Below are 27,483 nucleotides of genomic sequence, written 5' to 3' on the forward strand. Positions count from 1 at the left end.
AGGACTGAAGTTTGAGAACATGGGACTAAGTGATGCTCAAGGCTCCCTCCCTGGGGTTCTCTCTCTGCAGCTGAAGGCGGGGCTGCAAGGTAGTGTCTGCATACCTTTGGGAATGGCTTGCTTCTCCTCTTCACTGGGAGGGGCCTGGTTGTCAGCCTGAGTTGGATTCTTCTGCCCTAGTTCATAATCCAGATCAGTTTCTAGCAACAAGGCTGATTCTCATAACAAAGTATTGTTTTAAAGTTATTAAATGTCTGTGTTATGATAAGGATGCAGACCATAGCATTTAGTCAAGACTTTTAAATCAAGCTTTTGATCACGTATTTATTTAGGTATTTTCCACCTTGTTGCAAAAAAAGGTATTGTGGCAATTTACAAAAATAGATAAAATACAATATAATAAAAATAAAGAGATCAGGGTAAAGGTAAAAGCAGAAAGCCAGAATGAAGCCAGAGTCCAGTAGGAGACCCAGTACAATTGTTAAAAATAATCTCAAATTTGACTTTGAGCTTCCCATTAGCCAAAGCAAGGAAGAAAACCTGACTGGTTACAAAATTCCTAACAACAGTTAGTTTGGGGCTTTGGTGTAAAAACAGACCTGGTTCAACTCTTGACTCTACTACTTGTTAGATTTGTGACCCTGAGCAGGTTGCTTAACGTTTCTGAACTTGAGGTTCACTCCCTGTAATAGGGAAAAGTAATACCAACCTTGGGGTTCCTGGGTGGATTAGTGATAATGTATGTAAAGGTGACTTCTAGCTCTAGGAGGGTACTGCTTGGGCCCTCAGCTGCCCTTTGTCCTCACTAAGCTGCAGGTCTTCAGCCATAAAAGGGAGTTGACATCTGTCCCCTCTGTGCAGCATGTCAGAAGCATAGCTGGATTCTAACCTAGTACTCCCTAACTCCTATCCAGGGCTCCCTGACAACCATCCAGTGCTGTGTCCTCCTGTCACCAGAGTGGTTTCCAGTGCTGTCATGGAGGAAAAGGTGCTTTAGAACATACGGGCTTTCAGTAGCCCTCAAGTCATTCCCAGGAAAAACCCCCAGCCTCACCTTTAGGGCTGCCTCCCAGACAGAGCAAATTAAATATTAAGGTCTAGAAATCTCTTGGGAGGACTCAAAGGTGGCAGCCAAAGCCCCTTCACATAGCATGTTGTTCAGAAACACCAGAGACAACTTCCTTTGCTGTCACAGCTGAGGTCGGTAGGAAAAGCTAGCCCTCTCCTTCTTTGTTTGAAGTACTGTTACCAACTGTAATAAATCCCACAACAAAAACTCTCCCCTGCCTCCTGTCACCAATAGAACAAAATCCAGTTGTCTTGGAATTTTCTTTTCTCTGGTTTGGCATTCAAGGCTCTTTATAAACTGACCCCAACCTCCTTCTTGGGTCTCCTATGTAGATGCAATTCGTGGCTTGGCTACACTGGTTAAATGCAACGACCACCATTTCTGGAGCTGCTGCTAGAGTGACACAGAGTTGGCAAAGAACATGTGCTGACCAGCCCTGAAAACCTGACTGTGCTACAGGCTAAGCTGTTGTGCTTGGGTAAGTCCCTTCACCTCAGTTTCCTCGTCTGTAAAATGGACACACTCAGAGTACATACCTTCCACTGTTGTGAAGATGCAAGAATATGCACATGGCTTGCTTAGCCCACTGTTGATGCTCAGGTTATATTACCGATTTGGAAACCTGGCTTTCCACTTGACCCTGCCTCCACTTAACCTCTCTGGGCTCCAGTTTGACTATCTGTAAAATGAGGAAAATAATTGTACCTACAACATAACCTACATACAAGGGCCTGAAAACAGAAGGGGCTCAGTGAATGTTTAGAGGCTGCAGCCGGCATCCTCTCCCCGAGAAAACCATTTTGCTTGTCCTTTTCCAAAGGACCATTCTAACTTTCCCTTTTCTAAGACTAATGGGGAAAGAGGAGCCTGAACATTTCTCACATGATATCACGAAAGACAGAGTCTTCTAAAACCCACACCCAGGGCCAAGGGAAACGCTGGGACTTGCAGCCCCCTGAAGAGTTTCTAAGTGGAGCCCTCAGAGTTCAGTTGGGCGGGGGAGGCTGGATGTGTCCACCACTATGAGTCAGGCCTTGCTTGGCTGGGCGTCATCATTCCCCTTTACTTCTGGAGTGAGTTACGGCTTAAACAAAACAACATCACCTGACAATGCCTGAAAGAAATGTATCCTGCACAAAATGCATTTCTTTACACTCTTGGGTATGCAGCTGAATTTCCCAACATGGCAGCTGGGTGTTCATATATACAGATACCTGGGAGCTGGCATGGGGACAGAATGAAAGAAGCAGGGTCCGGGGTTGTGTAGAGATCAGCAGTAAACACCCCTCAAAGGTGTTGGGATGACTTAGGTGCTGGGTGGTCTATTGCCTAGCTGCCTCTGAGCGTGGAGAATAAAGGAAAAAGACAAAGCCCTTCTGGAAGGAGATCAGCTGGGTCCTGTTCCCAGTGTGGCCCTGAGCCATTCTCTAAACCTTTCTGGGCCTATTTCTCCTTTGTAGATATAGGGAGTCAGACCGGAGAACTTCTTCCAGGTCTAAAAATACTGTTCAAAGCAGATGTGGGGCAGGCCTGAAGGTCTTGTCCCCGGGGCTGCTGGGTCTGAGGCTCGGGGGAGCCCACCTGTGCACCCTCAGCCCCAAGTCCTGGGCTCGGGGCAGCCCTGGCACCATTATCTCTGAAGCCAGGAAAAGTCTGATCCACAGATCCCTTTCTCCTTCCCTCCCAGCTTTCACCTCTGACTCCTCCCTGCACCCAGAAGGTCCGAAGCCTCCTCTGGACCTGGTTGCCCAGATCTCAGCCTCCCCCGGTCCCCCAGGCCAGCCCACCAAATAACCAGGTTAGGACTGACAAGGAAGAAGAAACCTGTTTCATCCTGGTGCCACCCAGCCTCAGGCCTAGGGTCTTGCTCGTGGCCGACCTGGAGGTATCCCTGAGTGCGTATAGGTTGTGGGTTCAAAGGCCCAGAGAGAAAGGATGAGGTGGACCCCAGGCTCAAAGGCTCTGGGAGGGACTGGGGAGAGGTCCCACAGCCTGGGTATGTGGCCAAAGCCAGCACTTCTGGGTGGAGAGGGAGCCTCGGGGCCTGGCCCAGTTCCCCACCCTGGTAGAGTCACTGCTGGCAGGCAGCTGCCTGCAGCCTTCTCAGCTGCTGCTGCAGAAACAAATGACGGCACTGATGAAGAATAAGAGAAAATAAAAATGAGTACGGGTTGGGGGGGGTCTTGGAACGGGGGCTGGTATTTTTTCTCGGGGTGTGGTTTCTGCTCAGTGGCTGGGTGACTGTGGAGGTTTGGAATGTGGTCAGACAGCGGGTGGGGTGGGGATGGGGGGCTGGCCAAAGGCATGGAACAAGGACATTAGCCCATTAGCCAAAGGGCCCAAAGCCCCAGGGCCACCAATAGCTCCGTCAGAACAGGGGCCTGGGGTGGCACGCAGAGCTGGGCCTCCACCCAACACTAGTGTGTTGGTCCCAAAGTCCTCTGGTTTTGAGTAGCCCCGGGGAAGGGAGATAGACTTGAGAGAACAAGAGAAATGAGGGGAGAGGGGAGAGGGTTGGAGGTAGGGGAGAGGTTAGGGTAGAGCATGGTCAGGTCTCATCTGTAAAATGGGCTTGCCGGATCCAAAGTGAGGCCTCTCAGTCTCCTCACCTGTTAAATGGGCTTAACTGTCTCTACCTCCAAGGGTGTCAGGAGGATTAAGTGGGTTAGTGCACATGAAGCTCTTGGCAGTGTCGTGCAAATGTAAGTGATTATTACTCCACTGAGTGCTGAGGAAGCTTGAGCTGGCTGTGCCCACTGCCTAGCACCTAGCTCCAGGCCTGGGCCCAGTAAATAAATATTTGCTGAGGGAGTCCCTTGCAGGAGTCACTGTGGGGAGCCCCCCATGCCCACGGCCACTCCTCTCCCGTGAGCCCAGGTCTCGCTCAGACCACGAAGTGGAGGGTGTAGGTGAGCTGGTGACCGTTGTCCCAGGCATAGAGCACCCGCTCCTTGGGGTTGTAGTCGATCTGGGTGGTGTAGGCGTGCTCGTTGAGGAAGGGCAGCTGCGGGCGGGCGTCGGTGCCTGTATGCGTGTCGAAGGCATAGGCCACATGGCCCTCCCGCTGGTTGTAGGTGTCCACGGCGTACAGGATGCCGCACACCAGGAAGCAGTTCCCGTAGGAGTTTCGCCGCAGCCACGTCTTCCACGTGGTCTCACGGTGCACTGACAGGTCGCCGGGGTCCAGGCGGCTCAGCACGATCACCTCGGACTGGGCCTCATGGTGGTCATCCGCAGCGGGATAGATGACCCACAGGCCGCTCTCGTCCACGGCGAAGTCAATGTCCGAGTGGCCGCGCCACTTCCAGGGTGTGGTGTCCTCGTACACCGCGTCGGGCAGCAGCGCCCAGGAGGCCACGAAGCGCTGCCGCAGGTCGTACTTGATGATGTTCTTGGTGAAGGCGCGGTTGTAGTAGAAGGAGCCCTGGTACACCACGTGGCCTGTGCCGATCCAGTTGTAGGGCAGCTTGTACATGTTACTCCAGCGGCCTGCGTGCGGAGGGCGGAAGGTCACACCAGAGCTTCCCGAAAAAACCCCAGCCCACCCCAGGGACCAGGGAGGCCAGGGACCAGGGCTCTTGGGTGGCCCAGCAAGGATACTGAGTGAGCTATGGGCCTGGAGCTGGGCCAGTTATCTGATCCCATCAAGACAGTCCCATGAAGGAGGTACTATTATTATCCCATTTGCCGGGGAGAGAACAGGCTCAGAGGGTTCAAGGTCACTGGTTGTGGAACAGCACAGCCAGGATTTAGATACAGGCTGTTACCAGCCCCTGTGCTTTGTTTCAGGGCGTTTGCCCACGCTGTTTCCTCTGCCTAGACTGCCATTTCCCATCCTATCTGCCTGGGGAATGCCTCAGCATCACCTCCTCTGGAAAGTCTTCCCTGATCTCCAGGCTGGGTCCCCATAGCCCCCGAGGCCTCCCTCTAGCACTACACTGAAATTGTTTCTTGAAGCCTTTGCCATGCACATCAGATTGTGCATTTCTGGAGGGCAGCTCATGTCTAAATGACCCTTTCCCCTCATCATGTTCCAGATCTGATAACCAAATTTCTGCCCTTCCCTGCCCAGACCTGAAGGTCCTGTAAGGCCTGGGGCTCTGCTCATCTGTAAAACAGGGTGATAACCCCCACCTCAAAGATATCGTGAGCTGATACACACTGGTGATTAGCACATAATAAGCCCTCAACAAGTGGAAATTCTAAGCATTGTTACCCTTGACAGTAAATTACACTCATGAGGGCAAGACCATGTCCATCTTGTTTGCTGTTGCATTCCAGCTTCTGGCCTGGGGCCAGCACATAGGGGGTGCCCCCAGACTCCTCTTCTTGGGGTGGCTGACCATTCAGAGCTAGGCCAGGCAGGGGAAGTCTGGACCACAGGAAACCACAAGGCAAAGGAGGGCCAAGTCTCCATGGGGGACCCTCCCTAGGCTACCCACACCTGCCCCTTTCCCATCACAGGGGTCCCTGACCTTGCTTGAAGTTTTCCAGGTTGCGGAATTCCACCAGGCTGTTTCCATAGTAGTAGTTGGTGACATAGATCTTGTCATCCCTCGCAGCGGGGTCCTTCATCCAGGCTCCCTCATGGCGCCCATAGCTGTGGTGTCTCACAGGGGGGTCCACGGCCCGGAGGGTGCCCTCGCAGCTCGCCTCTCTGCCTGTGGGGAGCAAGGGGTGCAGCATTTGGTACACAGACCCACAGACGCTAAGCCAGAGCAACAGTCCTGGGAACGTTATCCGGGTCTTACTTAAATCCCTCCTGAGGTTTTGTTTGTAGGATTATGTATTTCTTTTTTCTTTCTTCGTGATCAAAGCAATGTCTGATCATTGTAGAAAACACAGAACATTCAGAAAAGGAGAATGGAGAAAATAAAAATCATTCAAAATTCTATTATTCAAAGAAATTTTTAAACATGTTGTATTTCCTTCCTTTCCTTTTTTTTCTCTGCATGTATAGTCATGCAGACATACTTAAAAAAAAACATGATTCTGAATATACAGTTTTAGGTATCCTGTTTTTTCCTTCCACTGAGCAATCTCTCACATCATTAAATGGCCTTTTAATGATGTGATCTCAAGGTTCCACCAGGCCGCCAGACAGCTGCGCCCTTGAATTTATTTAACCAGTCCCCTCAGTGTTAGGCCTTTAGATTATTTTCAGTTTTCTGACATTAGAAATAGGCTGCAAGGAAACCAGTTAAGCTGCAGCTGTTGTTCACATATCTGATGGATCCTTTAGGAAAGAGATTCCTAGAAGTGGAATGCACGTGGACCAAAGTAGGGAATGGTTTTGTCTTGTTATCACAGGTAGCCAAGATGCCCTCCAGAAGGACGGGCTCGATCGATGACTTAATGAGGAAGATTTCTACCAAAGACACAAGCCAAAACTATAAACATGGAGATAAAAACAGGGCCAAAGACTAGACAGAGGAAATACAGAAGTGAAAATAGTTGCTGGATTTGATGATGGGGTTCTAGGTGACGTTTTAAGAAGAATTTGTTGGAAACACTACCTTGTTTCACTGTTAATGTTGTCAAGCTTTTTCTGTAACGATCAGATAGCAAACATTTTAGACTTTCCAGACCACATACTTCTGTCCCATATTCTTTAACAACCCTTAAAAAATGTAAGAACCACTCTTAGCTCAAGGGCTGTACAAAAACAGGCTATAGGCTGTGTTTGGCCCACGGGCTGTAGTTTGCTGACTCCTGGGAGGCTTACTCACCTTGGCTGGGGACTTCTGGGCGTGAACGTGGCGTGGTGGGCAGGGGACTAGTGATGGGAGTCAGGGTAGGGGTGGGGGTGGGATCCGAGGCAGGGGTGCCAGGGGCCAAGTCCGCTCCCGCAGAGGCCCTGGGCCCAGTCTCATCACGCTCTGCTGAGTTGGGCTCAGGCTGCCTGCCCTCCACCCGGGGTGGCCGCTGCTCCAGCCAGGAAGTGCCCTTGAGGGCGTTATCTGTGGAGAGAAGACCCTGTGCTCACATCCCAGCAGCACTGCCGCTGCCCGGGGTCCAGACCCACCGGGTCCCAGCGCTGGGGCCATGGGGGAGACGTGCGGGTGGCCCCTAAGGAGTGAAAGGCCTTGAGAAGTGGGAGGTGGGGAAAGCTTCACGGTCAGCAGACTGGCTATAGGCCCCTGAGATGAGTGGCCTCGGCCAAGTCCCCTGCCTCAGTGGGCCTTGGCTTCCCCTTCCGTGAAATGAGTCATGAGGTCCACCACGTCAAGCTGTTGTGTTGATTAGAGGAAAATGTGCACAAGACATTTGCACAGATCCTGGCGAATATGAGGTGCCAGATGTGAGACCCCTTTCCCCCCTCAACGTCCCTTTGTACCAATTCTTTCATTTCCTGGATCCAATTCCAGGAGGCAGACACCCTTGCTCCCATTTTACAGACTTTCTCCTAGTCCACTGCCCTGGAAACACCCGCTAGTTTCTCTCACCCAGGATTTGCCACTTCAGGTAGGGAAGGGCAGGTGCAGCCAGCTTCCCGTCACCTCTGGATCCCAGTTCTCTGTCTCTGCCCCCTCGTTCATCTCCTATCTCCCATCTCTCAGCTTTCTTGGCATCCCTCCCCCACTTCTTCCACTCCTGCTGGCACGGGCTTTACTGATAGGACTTTTTCATCTCCGTGGGACTGGTTTGGGGCCATCTCTGCGTCCTCCCTGACCCACGCTTTCCTGGGTTGGAATGGATGGGGTCTGGGTAGGGAAAGACTCAGTGGCACAGCGCAGGGGACAAAAACTCCTCAGCCTCTGGGTTCCAGTCCCACTAACTCGCCGTGAAACCTGGAGGCTGTCACTTCACCTCTCTGAGCTTGTTTCCTCTGCTGGATCAAGTGCAGCAGCATGTGTGAAACGACTCAGCAGGCTGTGACGCCAGAGACAAAGGAATGGCGCTGTTGTTACCGCGATGGTGTGGCCCCCAGAGATGCACTGAGGCCCCTTGACTCCAAGACAATCACCCGACTTCTTCCTTTTCTCTCCCTGCGGGGCTTCCTCTTTGCACGGGGGTTTAGCCAGGCCCTGCTGTGGAGCAGCCCCTAGAGTCTCTCGGGAATGCGGGCACCCCCTCTCGTCAGCAGGCCTCAGTGGGGCCCAGCCTTGGCAGCCTGCCAGGGCAGGGGCTTGTTCCCACGGCCCTCACTGGCAGAGTCAGATGCCTGCAGCTGTTCCTGGGCAGAGCCCTGGCCAGGGGTCAGAGGCTCTGTGCCGTGGCTAGGCTGACCTGGCAGGACTCAGAGCCAGCAGCTGGCACCAGGAGCTGGGAGAAGAGGCCCCTGAGCCCTGAGAGGCCAAGAATTGAGGGGGCTCTTGGGAGACTGGTCCCTCACAGTTCTACCCCTGGCCCCCTTGGGCATGGGCTGGGCAGAGAACCTCACTGGAGGAGGTGGTCAGCAGGACCCTGGAAGGGGGAGCAGGCTTGGGACACCTCTCAGGGACATCAGAGGAGAGCAGGCATCTGGGGAGGGGCTCAGGGGAAGAATCAGGAGCCACACCAGTGGGGATGGCCCAGAAATTTGGGAACTCTTGGAAATTTTGTCTCTTGTTTCTCGGTTCATTATTTTGTTGTCCTTCACGTGATCGGGCAGGGAGCTGTAAGAAAGATACAAGAGTCTGTGGGCTCTTCTTTGGGGGGAAAAGAGTGGGAGGTGCTGGAGAGGCCATCCACTCCAAGGCCAGTCTGGAAATGGGAGGTGCCTCAAAGGCCCCAGGTCACTTCCCAGAACCCTGGTCTGGTCCCTGCGTTTGCCCGCCCACCAGAGGCAGCTGCCTGGTTATGGGTATGCTTTTTCCCACTAGACTGTGAGCTCCGTGTTAGGCAGAAAGTCCGGAAGGTACAGCACGTACATAGTGAACCTTCCGCACATCTTTCAATGAAGAAGGAAAAGGCCAGTGAGGGTGGAGACAGCTATAACTACTGGAGAGGAACTGAGTGGCCCTTTGTGTTGATTTGATCATTTCATCCCCAACAACCCCAGGACGAGCAAAGGGCACCAACAGGTAACCCATGGAGCTGAGATCTGGGGCAGCCTGACTGTAGAGAAGACCCTGGGTCCCTGTAGGGGCCCCCACTCCCCAAGGTTCCAATCTTCCTCTAACTCACCAGCCATGGCCTCGGTCATCTCCTTTCTGCCCGCCTTGTAGTAGGTGATGCCTCGGATCACAGCCTGCTGCTGGGCCAGGGCCCGGGGCTTGGCTGTGGTCTGGGGGAGTCTGCCCTTGCCCTCCTTCTTCAGCTTCTCCACTTTCAGCAGCTTCTCCTTAGGAGGTTTTGGGAGGTCCTTGTCTACAAAGCTCTTCTGCATGCTGCCATATTTGTTGTTGTCTTTGCCTTTCCCTCCAGCTGTGTCCTGGGGGAGAAGGGAAGTCTCAGATTTGGAGGATGGTAGAAGGGATGTTGCGGGGCGTCAGGAGGCTCAGCGTGTGGGGGCTGGTAATGGCCATGTCGCTCCTGGCCCTGCATCCCAGGTGCTCATGCAGTCACAGCTTTCCTCCCATAGTTACATCCATGAGTGGGGTGTGCCTCAGTTTCCCCACTCAGCTCTCTAGCTCCCCTGCAGGCTTGAAGCCCAGCCTGATAGGTTAGATTCCTGTTCTACTTCCCAACTCCTGTACACTCCCCGCTGGGGGTAGACTACAATGGTGTGCTCCCTGGGGAAGGCAGCTTCCCATCCCTGTCCCTCTCACTCATTGATCTTTGTGTGTGGGCAGGGAGAGGTTCTCAGGCCCCAAGGCAGGGTGACCAATTCATCACAGTGTGATGGAACTTTCCCAGTGTTAGCACTGAAAGTCCTGTATCCTGGGAAACCCTTCAGTCCTGGGCAAACTGGGATGGTTGGTCACCGGGGCATTGACCTTAGGGCATGCTGTTTCTAACATGTTGTGAATTTTGTTATTTTTGCTTCCTTTTAAATGCCTCTGATGCTGGCTTGGCACAAGAACCTAGGGCCGGTGACATCACCCATTGTTAGGCAGGGTCTCCAGGAGATACAGTAAGTACAGGATCTAGACCTTCTGTGCCACTGCCCAAACAGGATTCATTCTTACTGTGGAATTGGCACACGAATGAGCAGGAAGCCAGCTCTGGGTCAAGGCACTAGGCTTCCTCCTGCTTTATCAGCATCTAGGTGGTCCCTGCTGCAGACACAAATAGCCCCATTGTCAAAATGTCAGCACGGAGGCTGAGGGGTGGAGAGGAAGAGCGTGGGCTCGGCTGTCAGGCAGGCCCGGGTTCCAACACAGCCACCTTCTCTGAGTGACCCCGCTCCGTGTTTCTTCATCTGCCCACACTGGCGACGAGCATCCTTCCTCGCAGGTGGCTATAAGATTAACTGAGATAATGTCTGCGAAGAAGTCAGCTCCCTTTTTCCTCCACTCACCAAAACACAAGGCCGCTGTGGGAGTGGTGGGCTGTATCCTGCATGTGGAACTGGTCAAAAGGGCACGAATGGGACTGAAGTCTAGTCTGTACTCCATTTGCCAAGCCGCACACCCTGGTACATGTCTGTCACAGGAAGGAGCCTTTGTACAATTTATCCACCCAAAGGGGGCTTCTCCTTTTAATTTATCTGGCCTGTGGGAGAGCCTTTTCTGCAGCATGTCTGCCTACAAGAGGGCCTTTTTCAAATCTGCCCGAAGGTGTGTTGTGTGTCTGGTGGCTCAGCCTGGTGAGGGCCTTTGCTCACTTTGTGCACTGAGTTTGAATATGGAAGGCTGGGTGTTTGCTGCAGGAGTTCTCCACCCCAGGATGGGTTGGATGAAGTGGTATTAGTCGGCTGGGGTCCCCAAGGCATTGTCCATCTACCCATGAGCAGGCCTGACCCAGCCAGGGGCCCAGCCGGAGCAGGGGAGGTTAGAAGTGGTTTTGCCGCAGCCGACCTGGTTCCCCAGGACCAGGCAGGGAGGGTCATCGCTACAACCGTGTCCCTGGGCTGGAGCCCCACGTCTGCCCCCAGTTCACCTGTGTTGATGGCTCACTGAGCAGCAGGCAGCCACTGCCCCCGCCCTGCCACGGAACCCCCGCTGTGCCAGCCCTCGGCCCATCCCGCAGCCCCGAAGCCCCACCCAGCTGGCCCTCAGGGCCAAGGTCCTGGCACACTGTGCTCCCAGCCCACCCACCTTCTGGCCCGTCACAAGAGCCCAGGCCTCACCTGAGCCTTACTGCCAGGCCTGGGGGCTGGGGCAGCGGCGGGCGCCGCGGCCGCGGCCGCGTCCTTCTGCAGCAGCTGGAGGCCCAGGCTGGAGAGCTCCTTCTTGATGCTCATCATGATGGCTGAGTGGTTCTCGTAGCGCCCCAGCTGCTCCCTGAAGTGGCGCATGCTCTCCCTCACCGCCTCGTTCTCCCGGCTCAGGTTGGCCTTGACACTCTGTGGGGGCGGGACCCAAGACCTTTCCAGCCTCTGACTGTCCCCAGCCCCGGGGGACACCCCAGCTTCTGCCATAAGGCTTTGCTGCCCAGTCTCCTGGGCAGGGCCTGGGGGAATGGGCGGGGCGTTCCCTCCCTTCCTCCCTGCCTTCCTTTCCTTTGCACGTTGCTTTCTCACTTGAGCCTATTTTGGGAACTCTTGCATATCTGTATATATAGCACTCCCCATACCTTTTACTCGCCACACAGTTTCCACTGTATGGATGGGCCAAAATGTATTTAGCCAGTCCCTTACGGATCCACCTTTTAAGTTGCTACCAATCTTTTGCTACTTTAAAATTACCTTTTAATTTAGCAAGTAATACATAAATACCTCTTTTTAATAAAATACTCAAACACCGGAACTCTGTAGGGTTTTGCTACGGTCTCTGATCCCTTCCTAGTCTCCAGGCCTCCGACTTCTCTCCTGGGCAGGCTTGGCTCCTCCCACCGCACCAAGCCCCACCTTTACTCTTCCTCTTGTTCTCCTGCCCTGCGTCTTTGTCTCCCTACTGCTGGGGACTCTGCCTGGCTTTAGCAGCCCCTAGCCCCACTCCCACCTGGATCACAGGTTGGACAGAAGGCACACTGTGTAAGGCAGGTTTCTCAACCTCAGCACTACTGACATTTGGGTGCTGTAGGGCTGCCCTGTGCACTGTAGGGTGTTTAGCAGCATCCCTGGCCTCTGCCCGCTAGGACTGATAGCATCCGCCACCCACCTCCCCCAAACTGTGACAACCGGAAATGCCTCCAGATAGTGCCAGCTGTCCCCTGGGGAGCAAAATCACCCCTGGTTGAGGACACTGATGTAAGGGAAGAAAGCAGAAGGAAGCTGGGACCCCAGATTGTCACTGGACCTCCTGCGATGTTTTTCCCTTAGGCAGAGGGAGCCATCTCCTCCTCAGTGAGGCTGTTCTCTCCGCCTCCCCCCAGTGTTAGCAAAACCTTTTTCTTTTTCTTTTTTTTTCATAGCTATCACTTAGTGAACAGAAGCAAAGCACAGATAATGCAAAACAGAAGATAATTTAAAAATCATTTCCTTGTGGCTGCAGAAATCATTTCTGGTTTGTTCCAGGCTCTGCAGACATACCCTCCAGATTGTCTGGCTCACAGTTGCGTGAAGTGAGTTAACATTTCCTAAGATTACCAGAGGAGAGGTCAAAGGAGGCTAACTGTAGAACCAACAACAGGAGAGCCTGGCATGTACTAGATGCACAGGAAATACTGGTGCACAGTAGAAATCCAACGATTGTTACCATTCTGCCATGCTGGCATGGGCCTGGCACATAAGAGATACTCACCAAACACTTTTTGAATAATTGAAGCCACTGTGACCCCAACTTTGGGCTGAGTAAGGGGTTAATCTCCTCTCGTGGGGCACAGGATGCCCAGGTGCCCCCCTCCCTGTGGAAAGGAAGCTGGGAAAGGAAGCCTTCACGCCCCTCCTGGCAGCTGCATATCCCCAGGCTCCCAGCAGCCCAGCAGGGACCGGATGCAGGAAACAGGCGGAGGCCAGGCTGTGCCAGCAGAGATGCAAACCTCAAACCTGCAGCCTGAACCTCCATGCTCACTCAACTCTGTCCCTGTCCTCAGGGGGCAGTATCAGCCACCCGCCCAGCCCTCCAGCACATTTACCCTGACCAGGAGAAGACACTTAGCACCTCTGCCTCTACGGTAGGTGGGTCCTTGAACAGCCATGCCAACTCGAGCCTGGCCCCCGTGAGCTTGGCCGGTCCTGCACAATGCTGGTGTTTCATGCAAATGGTTGCCCCAGACTTGTGCAATATATGGGCCCTGGTCTTGAGGAACTGAGGGCGACTGCAAGTTTCAGCCCCCTCTGCACCTCTTTCATACAACCAGCAGGTGCCTCAGTTTCTCCACCCAGCCTTCCAGCTTCCTACAGGCCCTTGAGGCCCAGTCAGACCTCTTCCTCAAAGGCTGGACCCTGTGGCCTGTATCTCCTTCTCCCAGCTCCCTGCAGGAGTCCAGCTTCTAACAGCCACCAGGGTCCAGACAGAATTGCCTAGGCCCCTTCGGACACTGCCCTTGGCCGCCAGCACTGCACCAGCCTGGCCTCTGTTTCGAGCCCTGCCCTTACCTCTTCCAGCGTGTTCATCTGGGAAGCCACTTTGTGGACGTAGGCGTGCACCTTCATCAGGTCCATGCTGTACAAGGTGCCCTCCAGGAGATCCACCATGGACTGCAGCTGCCCGGGGAAGGGTGAGGGTTAGGGAGAAGGCACAGCACGCAGCCAGGCACAGAGGGTGCAAAAGGAGCCCCACCAGAGCATGAACCCCAGAGCCTCAGAGTGATCTGCTTGACTAGACCCAGCCTGCTCATAAACACAAGAAAAGCTCTTTTGAGCACTTCTATATGGCAGACACTGTATAGGGGCTTGAATGAGCCATTTCACTTAATCCTGAACAACACCACGAGGTGTGTAGTGGACATGGGGGGAGCTCCATCCACATCCCCTGGATCCCTGCTTCTGTTTCTTGTGCCCAGCCTTGGCTTCCATGTGCCTCCTTTTAACAGTCTGCATCTGTGACTCTCTTCAAAGAGCCATCTGCCCACCAAAATGCCTGGGAGTCTATGTCCTCCTGGGGCAGCCTGAAGGCAATGCCTGATTGGTGTGGGCATCTAGTAGCCCAGCATCCTAGCTAGAGTGGCCAAGATGCCAGCGAGAGTGTCAGGGAAACCTTGGTACAAGGAGCCGGTTGGGAGATCAGCTTTCCCTTGCTTCCAGCGGGTGGTTCCTCCAGCCACCCCTGTACGCGCTCTCAGGGCCTGAGCATGCTCCTGTCTGGCCTTGGCCAGCTGTTTCCAACACAGTTTTACTCCCACTCTCCCAGGGGTGTTCAAGCTGTTTTAAGCCAGAGAGTTCTTCTCTGAATAGACTTTGATCTCTAGAACAGAAAAAGGGGGTGGGGGGCTCTGGTGGAAGCAGGGATAGGGCCTCGAGTCTTCTCTGTTCCCCTACAACCTTGTTCAGACTCCGAGGGGTTGCATGGTACCCCAGGGCTCTGTGGAGTTCAGTTTGAGGACCATGCACGGAGACTCTCCTGGGCCTCAGCTTCCTTCTCTGTGAAATGGGCAGCAGGGTTGTGGAGCGGAGCAGTGCCGTCTGGATAGGGCTCAGCTCAGAATGGGCACACAGCAAGGCCTTCATGAATACCAGCAATGATGATTACTATTCCAGGCGGCTAAATGGGACCTCCTAGCTTCACTTCTGCTGCCTTCATGGCCACCAAAACTGGCTTCCCAAAGCACAGCTTTGACCATGGGTCTCTTCCCTGCTAGATTACTTGCTGTGGCTCCCCACTGCCCAAGTGTGACTACTTATCTCCTGACCCTGGCATTCAAGCCCTTCTTGATCTGCCCCTGCCACCTTCTTCGGCCTCAGCAAATGTTCACTCTGGGCCAGGCATTCAGGACAGTGATGACAATACAGACACGAGCCTTCATGGTCCTTTACAGGCTGTCAAGGAGTGCAGAGTAACACAGAGGTGCCTGGATCGGGGAATGCAGGTGGGAACACACACAGGTGCCCAGGTCATTAACGATGGGGCACTGACCTTGTCTGGGAGTGTGTGTGGTTTAGTAAAGTCTGCCAGCAGGAAGTTTTGTTTGAACTGAGCTCTGGAGAAGGAGCACAAATCAGACAACGATGGCCGGAGAAGGACATTCCAGGCAAAGGGAACAGCTCGTGCAAAGAGCTGGAGGTGCGAAGACACATGGTGTGTTTGAGCCGAGCAACTCAAAATGTAGTCTGCGGACCAGCACAAGTCCAAGCTGCTCATTACCAGTCTGTGATAAAATAATTACAAAAAGCAAGCGTAGGCTTTTATAAACTTTAAGAGCCATTTGACAGAGAAATTTTGTATCTGTAGACTCTAATAATACGACACTGGACTTGTATTTTGCGTGTCTGTTTCTATTCCAATTCATTTTCCTAACAATTCATTTTTACAGTATTTTACAAGAGTGTTGGTTCTTGACAGATTTTATTTTTGACCGAGCCACGTGGCTTGCAGGATTTTAGTTCCCTGATCAGGGATCAAACCTGGGCCCCTGGGAATGAGAGCGCCAAGTCCTAACCACTGGATCGCCAAGGAATTCCCAGTTCTTGACAGATTGTTTGAAAAACTGGTCTTTCACCACATATAGTTTGAGAAGTACAGTGTGGAACTGACAGGCGGCTAGTGGGGCTGGGGCAGAGAGAGGGCAGGGAGGCACCCTGGGTCACACCCACTCCACTTACTCTCACCCAGAATGTTCTTATTTCTGCTCTGCTCGAGGGACTCCTACACATCCCTCAAAGCCCAGCTGTAATGTTACCTCCTCCTCTGGGTTCCCACAGTCCCTGGGACGTCCATTGGCCCGGCACTGACCGCACTGCCATTACTGGGGTCAGGAGCTGTGTCCCCATAGGACTGGAATTCCTCAAGGGTGGGGCCATGCCGAATTCAGGTCCAGAAGGAAAGGGAATCTAGAATCCCATTCTTCCTCCTCAGAGCCATGCAACTAAGGCTAAATCACAGCTGCAGTTCTTAGCTTGAGGGGAAGGGTTGAGTTAGAGACAGGGGCAGGTATAGGGTGGGTTGCCCTGTTCCCCTCCACAGTGGCTTCCCCTAACCTCCTCTCCTGGGGGGGCTGCCCACTGAGGGAGGGGGAGCCTAGCCAAATGAGAGGGGCCTCAGCTCTGTCTCCTACTGCCTCTGTCCACTTCTCCTCTTGGGGCTCACTGGGTACCTGTCGGGTACTCACTTATACTCCAACAGTATCAAGGAGGCGGAGTATCTTCTCTGTGTTCCTCCTACGACCCCTCCTGCTGGGTTAATCCCACCACTGCTCCACTCCAGTCCTTTAAGGCTGAATAAAACCCCCCATGGCTGCTGTGCACTGAAGGGACAGCTCCCGGCTGAGAGAACTGCCCAGTGACCTCTCCACTGGGCAAGGGGACACAGCAGAGAATTCCTGGATTCAAATTTCTTGCTGTGTTATGTTAGGCAAGTCACAGTTCCTCTCTGGGCCTCAGATTCCTCCCTCAAGTAAAGCTGGGAACATAAGTTCCCTCTCCAAAGGGCTGTAGGAAGGATTAAATTAGCCAGCATTTAGGAAAAGGTTTTGTCTATCCTCATGTCAAGTATGCTTACAATTCAGTTGTTGAGAAGTGGATTTGAGCAAAAGTTGGTTTTGTCCCTGTAACTGAAGACTGGCCTATGGCTTCAGTGCCTGGAGTCTGCAGGGCCCTACTGGGTTTGGGAGACAGTGTGGTCCAGGAACTGCCAAGTTGTCAGGAGGCCACTTGGCCTAAAATTCAGTCGCCACCCCCAACTTCGAGAGTTTTGGTATCCATCCAGTAGTTACAAAAATAAAACTAAAGTTAAATTTAAAGAAAACATTTTTAGCCAAATGTCGGGAGACAGTTCTTCCCAGGCCTCTTGCTTTTCTGCATGTCTTGCCTGCAGAGGCACTGACTGTCCTTGTTCCAGGCCATCTTGTTGCAGAGTGAACAGCCTTGGAGCATCCAGAGAGTGTTTCCCTCTGGAGCAGGGAAGGTGTGCTTGGTGCTCATTATAAGAGATCTGGATTCTCTAAGTTGGGGCTCCTCTCTTGGAAAACATCCCACTGTGTGTACAGGTGTTATCTGGCCCTCACTGCATCACCCTGTGGGAAGTGAGTGGGAGAACCAGTGCAAGAAAGTGGAGACACTCTGGCGACTGTGAGTGATAAAATCCTTTGTCTCTGGCTCGTGTCTACTGCCAGCGTCCATGAAACTAGCAGGCTAACTTGTTAGCTTGCAAGTAGGGTAACATCTCAGCCAACTTCACAGTTCTTGACACGAAAAGGGCAAAACAGACACATGTTTGGAAGGAATTATAAAAGAAAAGGATCCTCTCAAAAGCCACCAAAGTATCTGGCTATTACAGAAAGGAAGACAGGAGAGCAGGGTGATTTAGAACACATGCTTTGGACACAGCAGGCCGTGAGTTCACATCCCAGCCCCACCAGGCCCTCCAAGCACGGAGTTGCGCATGGTGTGAATGGCACGAAGGTGCCAGGCTGGATGGGGGACTGTGGTCTCCCTGCACATGCCTGTCCAAGCCATGGGTCCTGGTGGTGGGCCCGGCACAGGGCTGTGTCACCTAGAGGTGGCGCCTCTTTCTAATCTTCCTATGGTGGGGTGGGGGGAGGGGACTATAAGCCCAAAATTTACATAAAAATATGGTATAGACTTGCGGCTGCATGTCATTATGTGAGAGCTTGGGCCAGTTACCTAACTTCTCCAAGCCTCAGTTTTCTTGCCTCTAAAATGAGGACAAAGATCCCATACTTCACAAAATGGTTTAAGAATTTAGAGAAATAATGTTAAAAAAAAAAAAAGAAAAGAGCTCAGCACCACCATTGTAAAGCAATTATACCCCAATAAAGATGTTTAAAAAAAAAAAAAAAAAAGAGCTCCGCACAACATCTGGCACGAAGGCGGTACGTGAATATGGGAAACGTTATTACATAAAAAACAATCAAATGCCACAAAATACTACATGGAGGTGCTGACAGATGACCTGGTTGGGTAAAACACAGGACACTGGGATAGATGCTACTAGATGGTAAAGGGCTCTATCCAGGTAAGCTAGCCAAAGGATGCTGCCTCCATCACTGACTGGCCGAATGCTCTTAGGCAGGAATTGGTTTCCTCTCAGGGAGCCACTGTTTCCTCACCTGTGAAATGGGACCCCTGCCTTAGAACGTGTGGCCTTTTCATTGGAGGGACAGCCAGCGCCAGCCTATGCTAGGTATTCACGCAGGAGTGCGGTCCCATCCCGGCCTTTACTCCAGAAAGTCTACCTTGAGGAGCTCGGGTGCCTGTTTCTTGAGTTTCTCCATCTTCCACTCGTTCTCGCAGGGGTTGAGCGAGGAGGGCGGCGCGGTGCAGGAGCAGCGGCAGTCGGTGCCGGAGCTCACAGTCTCCACCGTGTAGAAGTCCTCCACTCGCGCCCGCCCGCTGCGCACCCGGCTGCACGCGTCCTTGCTCAGCGGCCGCATGATGCACTTGCAGCGGCAGTCTGAGCCCTCCGAGGTCATGCGCACCTGGTCCATGTCGCCGAACACCTGCAAGAGGGGCCCCGGTGAGCCGAAGGCCAGCGCTGGAGGGAGGGGGAGAGAAGGAGAGGGAGGGACAGGTAGCAGGATCCGGCCCCCCTGGCCTTTGGGGGCACCATTAGAGTGGGCTGAGAAGGAAACAAATTTCCTTACAAGGAAACAGAAGCCTTATAATAATAACAACAATGAAAAGAGTAATGGCCGCTGTGACAAACAGTTTGGCTGTTTCTCAATAAGCTAAACATGGAATTACCATGTGACCCAATAATTCTACTCCCCTGGGTATATACCTAAAGAATTGAAAACAGGTGCTAAAGCAAGGACTTGTACACGAATGTTCACAGCAGCACCATTCACAATAACCACAAGGTAGAAACAACCCAAATGTCCATCAACTGATCAATGGATAAACAAGGTGTGGTATAGCCCCCACAATGGAATATGATTCAGCCATAGAAAGGAATGAAGTACTGATACATGCTACAACATGGATGAACCTTGAAAAATATTATACTAAATGAAAGAGCCACTTATTTAATATCCAGAATAGGCAAATCCATAGAGAGAAAAAAAGGATTAGTGGTTCCCAGGATGTAGAGAGAGGAGCAAATGGAGAGCGTTTGCTTAGTGGGTACACGGTTTCCTTTTGGAGTGAGTGATGAAAATGTTCTGGATCTAGGTAGTGGTGATGGTTGCACACATTATGAATGTACTACATAAATGCCACTGAGTTGTACACTTTCGAATGGTTAAAGTGGTAAATTTTATGTTATGTGTATTTTGCCACAACAGTAAAAAAAACATGAATGGAGACCTTTTACGGAGCACTTACTACATCCCAGGTTTCAGGTGTGTTACACCCTTTAATAATATCTGTGCATGGCGGGGGGTATTGTTACCTCCAAAGTCCTTAGCCTGGCCTTCAAGACCTATGTGAGCTGACACCCTCCCTCAAGGCCCTCCTTTTGCCACTCTTTCCTTCACTCCACTCCAGCCTCAGGGGCCTTTGCAGATTTGGTACCCTCATCCTGAAACCCCTATCCCTACGATATTCCCTGAGTTCATTCCCTCACATTAACTTACACATTGCCTCCTCTGAGAAGCCTTCCCTGACCACACCCCGCATCTCTCTGTCCCCTCATCTAGTGGCTTTGCTTTTCTTCATTGCACATACTACCATCTGAAATATCTGTGTTTTCTTATTTTTTGTCTCCCCAACTCTACTGAAGGCACCTTTAGAGGCAGGGACTTGTGTCTAGTTCCCTCCTATATCCCCAGAACAGTGCCTGCTTGGCTGATAGTAGGAGCCCTGGAAATATCTGTTGGATCAACAAGCCCGTATTTTACAGACACTCTAGAGCACAGGGCTGAGAGCATGGTGTCTGGAGCCTAGGCCAGTAACTGTGAGATTGTGGGCAACCCAATTTTTCTGTGCCTCTGTTTCCTCATTTGTAAAATGGGCTCCTGCCTCACGGAGTTGTCGTGAGGATTAAAAGAGTTAATATAGGTGAAGAACAGAGCCTAAGCAATAGTGAGTGTGTCTTAAGTGTGAGCCATTATTAATACAGCTAAAGAAACAGAGGCTCAGAGAGAAGTCACAAGTTCACACAGCTTCACCTGGGAACATCCAGCTTTGGATATCTGCCTCCAGATACAAATCACTGGTTTATGCTGCATCTCCTACAAATCTGTTTCCCCATATCCTGTGTGACCTTAAACAGGTTACATAACCTCTCTGAGCCTCATTTCCTCAGTGGTCAAATGGATGACTCTCCATACCCGGCCTCTTCATAGTGAGGCTCAAATGACCTCCATTTAGTGGTTTCCCTTCCCTCCTCCCTTTTCCTTCAATCCCACCCTGGGAGGCCACATACCCAGTGTCTAAGTGTGGTCACTGGTCCCTGGGGCAGCAGGACTTTGTGTCTGCAAGACTCAGCTTGGTGAGATCAGCGGTAGGTGCCAGGCCCAGTCACCGCCTCCAGCCTACCTTGCCCTCACACACCAGCCGGGCTCTCGGAGCCCCAGCCAGCCCATCCTGGGCTTCCAGGCTCTCAGGACACAGCTATTTATGGCTCAGTCAACAAACCAACACCGCAGGCCTCATGGCTACTAAGCTCTCACTGAAGCCAGGTGAGTTCAAGGCTCCCTTGGGCTTTCTGCCAAGCCCAGTCCCCATGAGTGTCCCAGGGCCCTCTGGGGAAGGGCAGCAGGCACTCCATTTCTGCTCTGAGCCCTCAGACACCTGTTTGAACCCCTGGCTTCAGGCAGACTCTGGGTGATAGCTGGAGGTGCAGAAGAAATAGGGGTACATCCTTGACCTTCTCAACCATGAGAGAAGCTGATGTAGTGAGCTCTGAGATCACAGAAAAAGACACCCATGAAGACTGCTCAGAGGAGGGCACCCCAGGGGACATCTCTAAGCACGAGTAGAGCATTCCAGGGAGAGCAAGTCATATATGCAAAGACAAGCAAGGGCCTGGCACTTTGGAGGCTTGGAGGAGGTTGACTCTAGCTGGTGCCTGCAGAGAGTCTGGGTGGCAGGAGCTAAGGCTGGGGGTGGTAGAGCCCGCTCGTGGAGGGCCCTGAAACTTGGCTGAGGATCTGGACTTATTCCTGAAAACACTGGGGATTCATGAAGGGTTTTAAGTAGGAGAGAGCCAGGGTCAGATCTCCATCATGGGACACTCACTCAGGCTGCTTTGTGGACAGACGGTGGGTGGAGGAAGCAAGCCTGGGGTGCACAGCCCGGGGAGGAGACATTTACTGAGAACTCACTGAGTGCTGGGGAAGTGTGGGGCAGTGGTTAGGAACACAGCCATGGGCCACCTACAGCTGTGTGCTCTTGGGTAGATTACTTAACTTCTCTGTGCCTCAGTTTCCTCACCTGTAAAATTAAGGTACTGCTAGTGCGTACCCAGCAAAGGACTGTGTGAGAAATGAGAGACGGAATACCAGGAATATGTTGTAGTTGTTATTATTACCACCAAGAATCCTGACAGGGGCTTGTTTTTCCCTTTGTTTCTCCACATGGGTGCACTGGTAGATATTCTTAGCAGTGTCCTCCAGATGAGGAAATAGCCCTGGAGCCATCAAATGACTTGTTCAAGGGGATCAGAGCCCAGGGTGGGTAGACTTGCTGTCCCCTGGAGGATGAGTGTGGGGAAGGAGGTGGCTACGGGTGGAAGCTTTGTCGCTGGTTGTCTGTGGGCGAAGTGTACCCTGGGCTCTGCTGGGCAATTCTCCCCGCCTGTGAACGCGGACAGCCAGGCTTGGATGCTGTACATTCTTTAGATCGCTGCTACTATGGTAAGCCTGTCTTCTCTTTGAGACTCTGGGCCCCCTTCCCGGCTACGCTGGAACCCCTAGCCACCCCCCACCCACTCCCCCAGGTTGGGGTAAGAGCCCAGTGAGGGGATGTGTGTGTGTTCTGTGTGGCCAGGCCAGAGAGGCCTCTTCCTCAGGACTCACCCATAATCCAACGCCCATCCCCACCAGCAGCGGCCTCCACATCAGACCGCAACATTCCTTCCCTCCTCAGATGAGGTGCTACGTCCTGATGGGGGCGGCCAAGGCCCTGACACAGGCCAGGAGTCAGGAATGGAGTCAGAAGAGGGCCTCTGCTCCAGCCCCGGCTGCCAGGAGCCCAGGCAGGCCCCTACCTCCTGTGGTTACTATGTCCTGTGCTGCTTGACTGGAGGCGGCAGAGCACCATGGAAAGGAGCCCGGCCTGGGCTCAAATCCCAGCTCCCACGTGTCCTCCCCCCATGACCTTGACCCCTCTGAGCCTCAGCTTCCTCCTCTGTAAAATGGGGAGGATAACACTCCTTTCCTCATAAGCTTGTCCTGAGGCTAAAATGAGTCAATGCATGCAGAGTGCCTGGCATAGAACAACTGTTGTCTACTTGCTACTGCAGTTGCTCCCAATAAATCTCCCTCACGTTTGTACATCATTTTCTACCTCTTTGCTCTCACCACAGACCCATCTTGGAGAGGAGAAATCTGAGCAGCAGAGAAGATGAGGGGCTTGCCCAGAGTCACACAGCACAGGCTGGCTCCAAAATTTAGTTCACATGCTCTTCCTCCTATGACCACCAGTAATCACCAGGCAAGGGCTTCTCCACCAGCAACTGAGCTGGGATAGAGATGTTGGCCCTGGATCAGGCCTTGGTGGGGCAGGGGAAATGGGGCTCCCACTGAGCCTGACCCACCTTGCCCTTGGCCTGAGGGCTGGAGTTGCTGCCTCAGCCCCCCATGCCTCCCTGCAGGCTTGCTGAGCACACACTGCTGCCAAAGCCCCCAGAAGTGTGGGTGGCTTGTGCTTAAAAAGCTCCCTAGCAATTGGCAAGGAAATCCCACAATAAGATGGCGAGAAGGTGTACTTGGTATTTCTGAAGGGAGATGGATAAATCTGGCCAGAATGGGGAAGAGGGGGTTCAACCGATGAAATGTTCTAAAAACAGAACAGTTTCAAACTGTGTCACCTTGAGGTTGAATCGTCCCTATTCTCTCATGGCCAGCCCAGATTCACTGAGAGACAGTTTCCATGTCCTCCTGCAGGGAAAGACCTCCCCTAGAGCCCATGGTCAGCTGGACACCTCCCTCTGGATACACCCCAAAGGTACCCCAAACTTAATCCATCCAAAACTGGGCCCAGCATCTTCTCCCAAACTCATGTCTACCTACCTTCCTGCCCAACCCAGGTCTCTGAGCCTCCTTCCTACTCTGGAACCCATCAGTCATGTTCTTCCGATGGATGCTTCATTCTAAATATCACCTATCTCAATCTCTTGGTCTCTACTCCCCGGCCGCAGCCCAAGCTCAGGTTGCATCAGCTGCTACCTGGGCAATACAGGAGCCTCCTCTCTGCTGGATTAACCTTCCAAAAGCTCCTTTTTGTTGATCTGTTATTCTCTTGCTCCACAAACCTCCATGAGTTCTCAACTAGAGATGTGCCTCAGAATTACCTGGGGTGGAATGACTTGGAAAATGCAGACGCCCTGTCCTTACTCCACATCCCTTCACTCAGACTCTCTCAGGCTCCCCAGGTATTTGGATGCCCACTAAAGGCTGAGAATCCTAGAGTCCCAGGAATCTCCAAACTCCCCAAGTTCCCTATCTTGGATTTTTCAGCAGCCCCAACCTGACTCTTTTGAGCTTCAGTGTTCAAGTCTGTCGAACGGGGAGGGAGCACTGAAGTCTTAGAGTGTTGTGTGAGATCCTGAATGTAAATCCCGGGCAGGGGCTTGGCGCCCAGGATGCTCTTCCTTTGCCCCAGCCAATAGGAGAGATGGAGCAAGACCTTCCCTGCAGAGAGAGCCCGAGGGGCCTCACTGGGTCCCACACTCTTTGTGTGCAGAAGCAGGACTCCATCACTGTGCAGCCCTTGCCTGCTCTGGAGCCTGTTTCCGATTACACCCACAGGCAGCAACTCCCCGAGTGGAGGGGCAGCAACACCTAAGCCTCCAGGACCGGCCTTGCCGGGAACATGTGATCCAGCCTGGGACACCACCGCCTGCCTGTGCTAGCCCTCCTGCTGCCCTGGCCCAGCTGCCACAGGCCTTGGCCTCCCCACTGTCTTCGGGCCTCTGATAAGCAGCAGGGCTGACCAAAGACCCCCTTCCCACCCCAGGATGCATGGGGAACATGAGGTGCCAGCAGCCCTTTCACAGATGGGGAAACTGAGGTAGAGATGGGGAATTCTTAGCCACATTCCTAGGACACGCAGCAAAAAGCAGGTTCCCAGAGGTCTCTGGTGCTGTGCCTGGGTTTCATGTGGTTACCTGTCTGTCCATCCTAACCTTCACACGGGGCAGCCCCTCAGATATGCCAGGGAAGCTGTGAACTCCTTCTCCCACTCCCAAGATGGGCAAAGCACTTCCTTAGATGGAAACCCTAAGTCCTGCTTAGGAGAGACCTTGTTATAAACACAAAATTAAAACACGCTGAGTGAGGACCTGGCCAAGACCACAGAGTTCCTTGATGAGTACTGGGGTTGAGCTGCCCCTGTACCCCTGAAAGTACTGGGCAGAAGGTGAGGCTGGACCGCCCAGGAGCAGGAAGTCTGAGGAGGGGCCAACTTAACCCTTTAGGGCCCTAGATAGATTTCAAGTCCCAGACTGGCCTTCCAAAGGGCTCTCCCCTCACCCTCAGAAGATAGGACAGGCTTGAAGAGGAAGGAGGATTGTTGGGGGAGGGAGGGTGATAATGAAAACAGCTCTCTCTACAGAGCCAGCAGGAGTCCGACTGTGCTGAGGAATGCAGAGTAAATTCACCCATCACTTGATTTTTATTTTTCCCAGCTGGCTGAGTGGTGTGGGGTGGGAGGTGTCTGGGGGAGGGCTGTGCTGAGTCCCCCAGCTGCTTCATCCTCCAAACTCTAGGATGTGCCTCCCCACCCCACCAGCCCCAGCTTGCCCTGGGACAAATAAACACACACACACACCCGCAACCTAGCAAGTGTTTGGCTGACTCACTACATAAACAGGGTGTTGGGTTTTCTTTGTCTTTGCTTTGCTTTGAATGCGAGCCCTCCCCCACAAGCTCTACAGCCCTCTGCATGGCTCAGAGGATGCCCAAGACCAAATATTCCTCCCAGCCAGAGAGATGAGAGGTGGCAGAGTGCTGACCAGGTTAGCTGGGGTTTTTTGCTCGCTTGTTCCCCTACCTGAGCCAGGTCAGGGAATCCTAGAAGACCCTATACGGAAGGGAAGTTGGGGAGACAATGTTTTTCAGATGGGGGGACGGAGGTCCAGAAACAGTCAGTGACCTGCCCAAGGTCACACAGACAAAAAACAACAAAGGGCCAGAACCTAGGTTTTTTGATCCACAAGCTAGCTGTCTTTCTATACATCCTAATTTCCCTATCTGTAAAATGGGAATGATACTCATTCCCTCCTTGTCTTTGGAGCACGTGGTTAGGGCTGCAGCTCACTTGTTTGCATACCCTGAGCTGAATCTTCAGGCTGAAGGTCTGCCAGTGCCCACTGCTTATATACTTACCATGTGGCTAGTGACCTCTGCCCTTTACCTGCCTGTGGACAGGGCAGCCTCACCTCCTACCCAGGAAAGAGGCTGGAGAGACATCAAGAGAAGTCACTCTTACTCTCATGCTCTGCAGTACCCCCCTCCTGCCTCTCACTTGCCCCCAGTCCCAACCGAGTCCTCACCGGGTCATTTCTACAACATGCTCAAGAGGTCCCTGCTCTGACTGACTCTAAGTGCTTCTCCTCTCTACATTCTGGATCACACTCCCTTTTGGGGTCTCTGTGGTAAGATTTCAAAATCACAGTATCATTTATTGGACACCCACTAGGTGCCAGAGTGATGCTAAGCATTATCCAGGCCTGATCTCACTAATCTAGAGATCATAAAGGCCCAAGGTCACCTAGCTGGGAGACGGAGGCGGAATTTGAACCCAGGTCTGCCTGACACCAGAGCAGATCCTTTCAGCCATAACTGAGAACAGCTCAGCCACTTCTGGAGACACCGTGTCTTCTGGAGGGTGCATCAGATCTCTGGCAGGAACACCCAGAGGTCAGGAGAGTGGCCAGCCCAGCTGGGTTCATTGGGTCCCACGTATGGCCTGAAAGCCTTGGCCCAGGGCCTGCTGCAAACCTAGGAGTCGCTAGGTAGCAGTTACCCAGGGGTCTGTCTCCACGTGGGTCAGCCTCCCATGGAAACTTTGAGCCAGATCTCCAGGCTGCCCCTGCCCAGCGCTCCCGGGAATCCCCTCCCTAGGCTGGGGACTGCATCTCCCTGTCTGGGTTGCCTTTAAGCTCCCAGTACCCCTTCTCCCTGGCCCGGGGTTTCAGTACTGACCTCCTCCCTGCACTGGACTGTGTCCAGCTCCCCTTCCAGAGGCTCGGGGTCCCAAGCACCCTTGCCATCTATCTCCAGCCCTTCTTCCCCCACGCACTCCTCTCCCAGGGTCCCTGCCCCTGCGGCCTCCCTGTTAAGTCTCCCCTCTGGGTCCTCTGTTCCTGGCCCAGACACCATGCTTAGCCGGCACCCCCAGCCACAGCGCCCCCTCGCGCCAGGCTACACGCCGAGCTGCGCCCTAGTCGGAGGGCCGCACGTACCTTACTGTCAGCGCGCACCGGGCTGGCACGCAGCAGCAGCAGCAGCAGAGGCAGCAGGAGCAGAGGCAGCGGCCGGGGCCCAGGCCCGGGCCGAGGCCGGGGCGGGAGGGCGGCTGCGGCCATGGCGGGACGGGCAAGGCGGGCACGGACAGTGGGCGCGAAGGCCGGGAAGCGCGGGCAGCACTGCTAGCCGGGCGCCGCCGCCAGCTCTACCAGTCCCGCGCGCCCCGCGTCTGCCCGCTGCTCCCCGCCCCGCGCCGCTGGGGGCGGAGCTAGGATGAAGGGGGAGCACCCCACCCCGCGGGACCGCTCTCAGCCGGGCCTCTTTGCCTTTGGGCGGCTCTCCAAAGGGCATCCCTGCAAGGACACAAAAAAGGGTCTTGTTCGGAGCCCGCAGGAGCAGCGGGGGCAGCGAGAGGAGCGCGGGCTCCCTACACCGAGTGAGGTCCTGTTCTTCGAGATGTGGGACCTTGGACGTGTCTCTTCACCTCTTTGAGCTTCAGTTTCCTCGTCTGTTAAACGGGGAAAATAGTGCTTTCCTTTTGGAGTTGGTTGTAAATTTCAGATGAGTGATGTTTCCAGGGCAGGCGAACCTTTTGAGTTCTCTGAACACTCAGACCCTGCCAGCTCTACCCTTCTCAAGGCTCAGACCCCTCTCTCCTGCATGTTCCATTTCTTCCTCCCTCCGAGATCCCTCCCATCAACCCCCAACTAAACTCCACCACTCCAACCTTTTAAACACCCTCCCCATCCGCCTGAGGGAGCGCCTCATTTCTCCGCTTCCTGAGCAACAAAACTTTCCCGAGGAACCATCTGCGG

At 53.3% G+C, this 27,483-nt stretch overlaps 1 protein-coding gene across 2 annotated transcripts; it reads right to left on the reverse strand.

Annotated features, from left to right (window-relative positions):
- Nucleotides 1–279: 279 nt before the first annotated feature.
- OLFML2A (olfactomedin like 2A) lies at nucleotides 280–26,802 on the reverse strand. 2 transcript variants are annotated; one of them, XM_032636248.1, is made up of 8 exons: nucleotides 26,665–26,802; nucleotides 18,332–18,595; nucleotides 13,578–13,685; nucleotides 11,226–11,441; nucleotides 9,179–9,425; nucleotides 6,799–7,029; nucleotides 5,545–5,730; nucleotides 280–4,558 (listed from the first exon to the last, which is right to left on the reverse strand). In XM_032636248.1, the coding sequence occupies exons 1-8, from the start codon at nucleotides 26,785–26,787 to the stop codon at nucleotides 3,954–3,956; spliced, it is 1,980 nt and encodes a 659-aa protein (XP_032492139.1). In that variant the 5' UTR covers nucleotides 26,788–26,802; the 3' UTR covers nucleotides 280–3,953. The 2 variants fall into 2 exon arrangements, with proteins under 2 accessions (XP_032492139.1, XP_032492140.1); XM_032636249.1 differs by lacking the exon at nucleotides 6,799–7,029.
- Nucleotides 26,803–27,483: the final 681 nt, after the last annotated feature.

Source organism: Phocoena sinus, chromosome 6 (assembly GCF_008692025.1).
Source record: "Phocoena sinus isolate mPhoSin1 chromosome 6, mPhoSin1.pri, whole genome shotgun sequence".
In the NCBI taxonomy this organism is placed as follows: Eukaryota; Metazoa; Chordata; class Mammalia; order Artiodactyla; family Phocoenidae; genus Phocoena; species Phocoena sinus.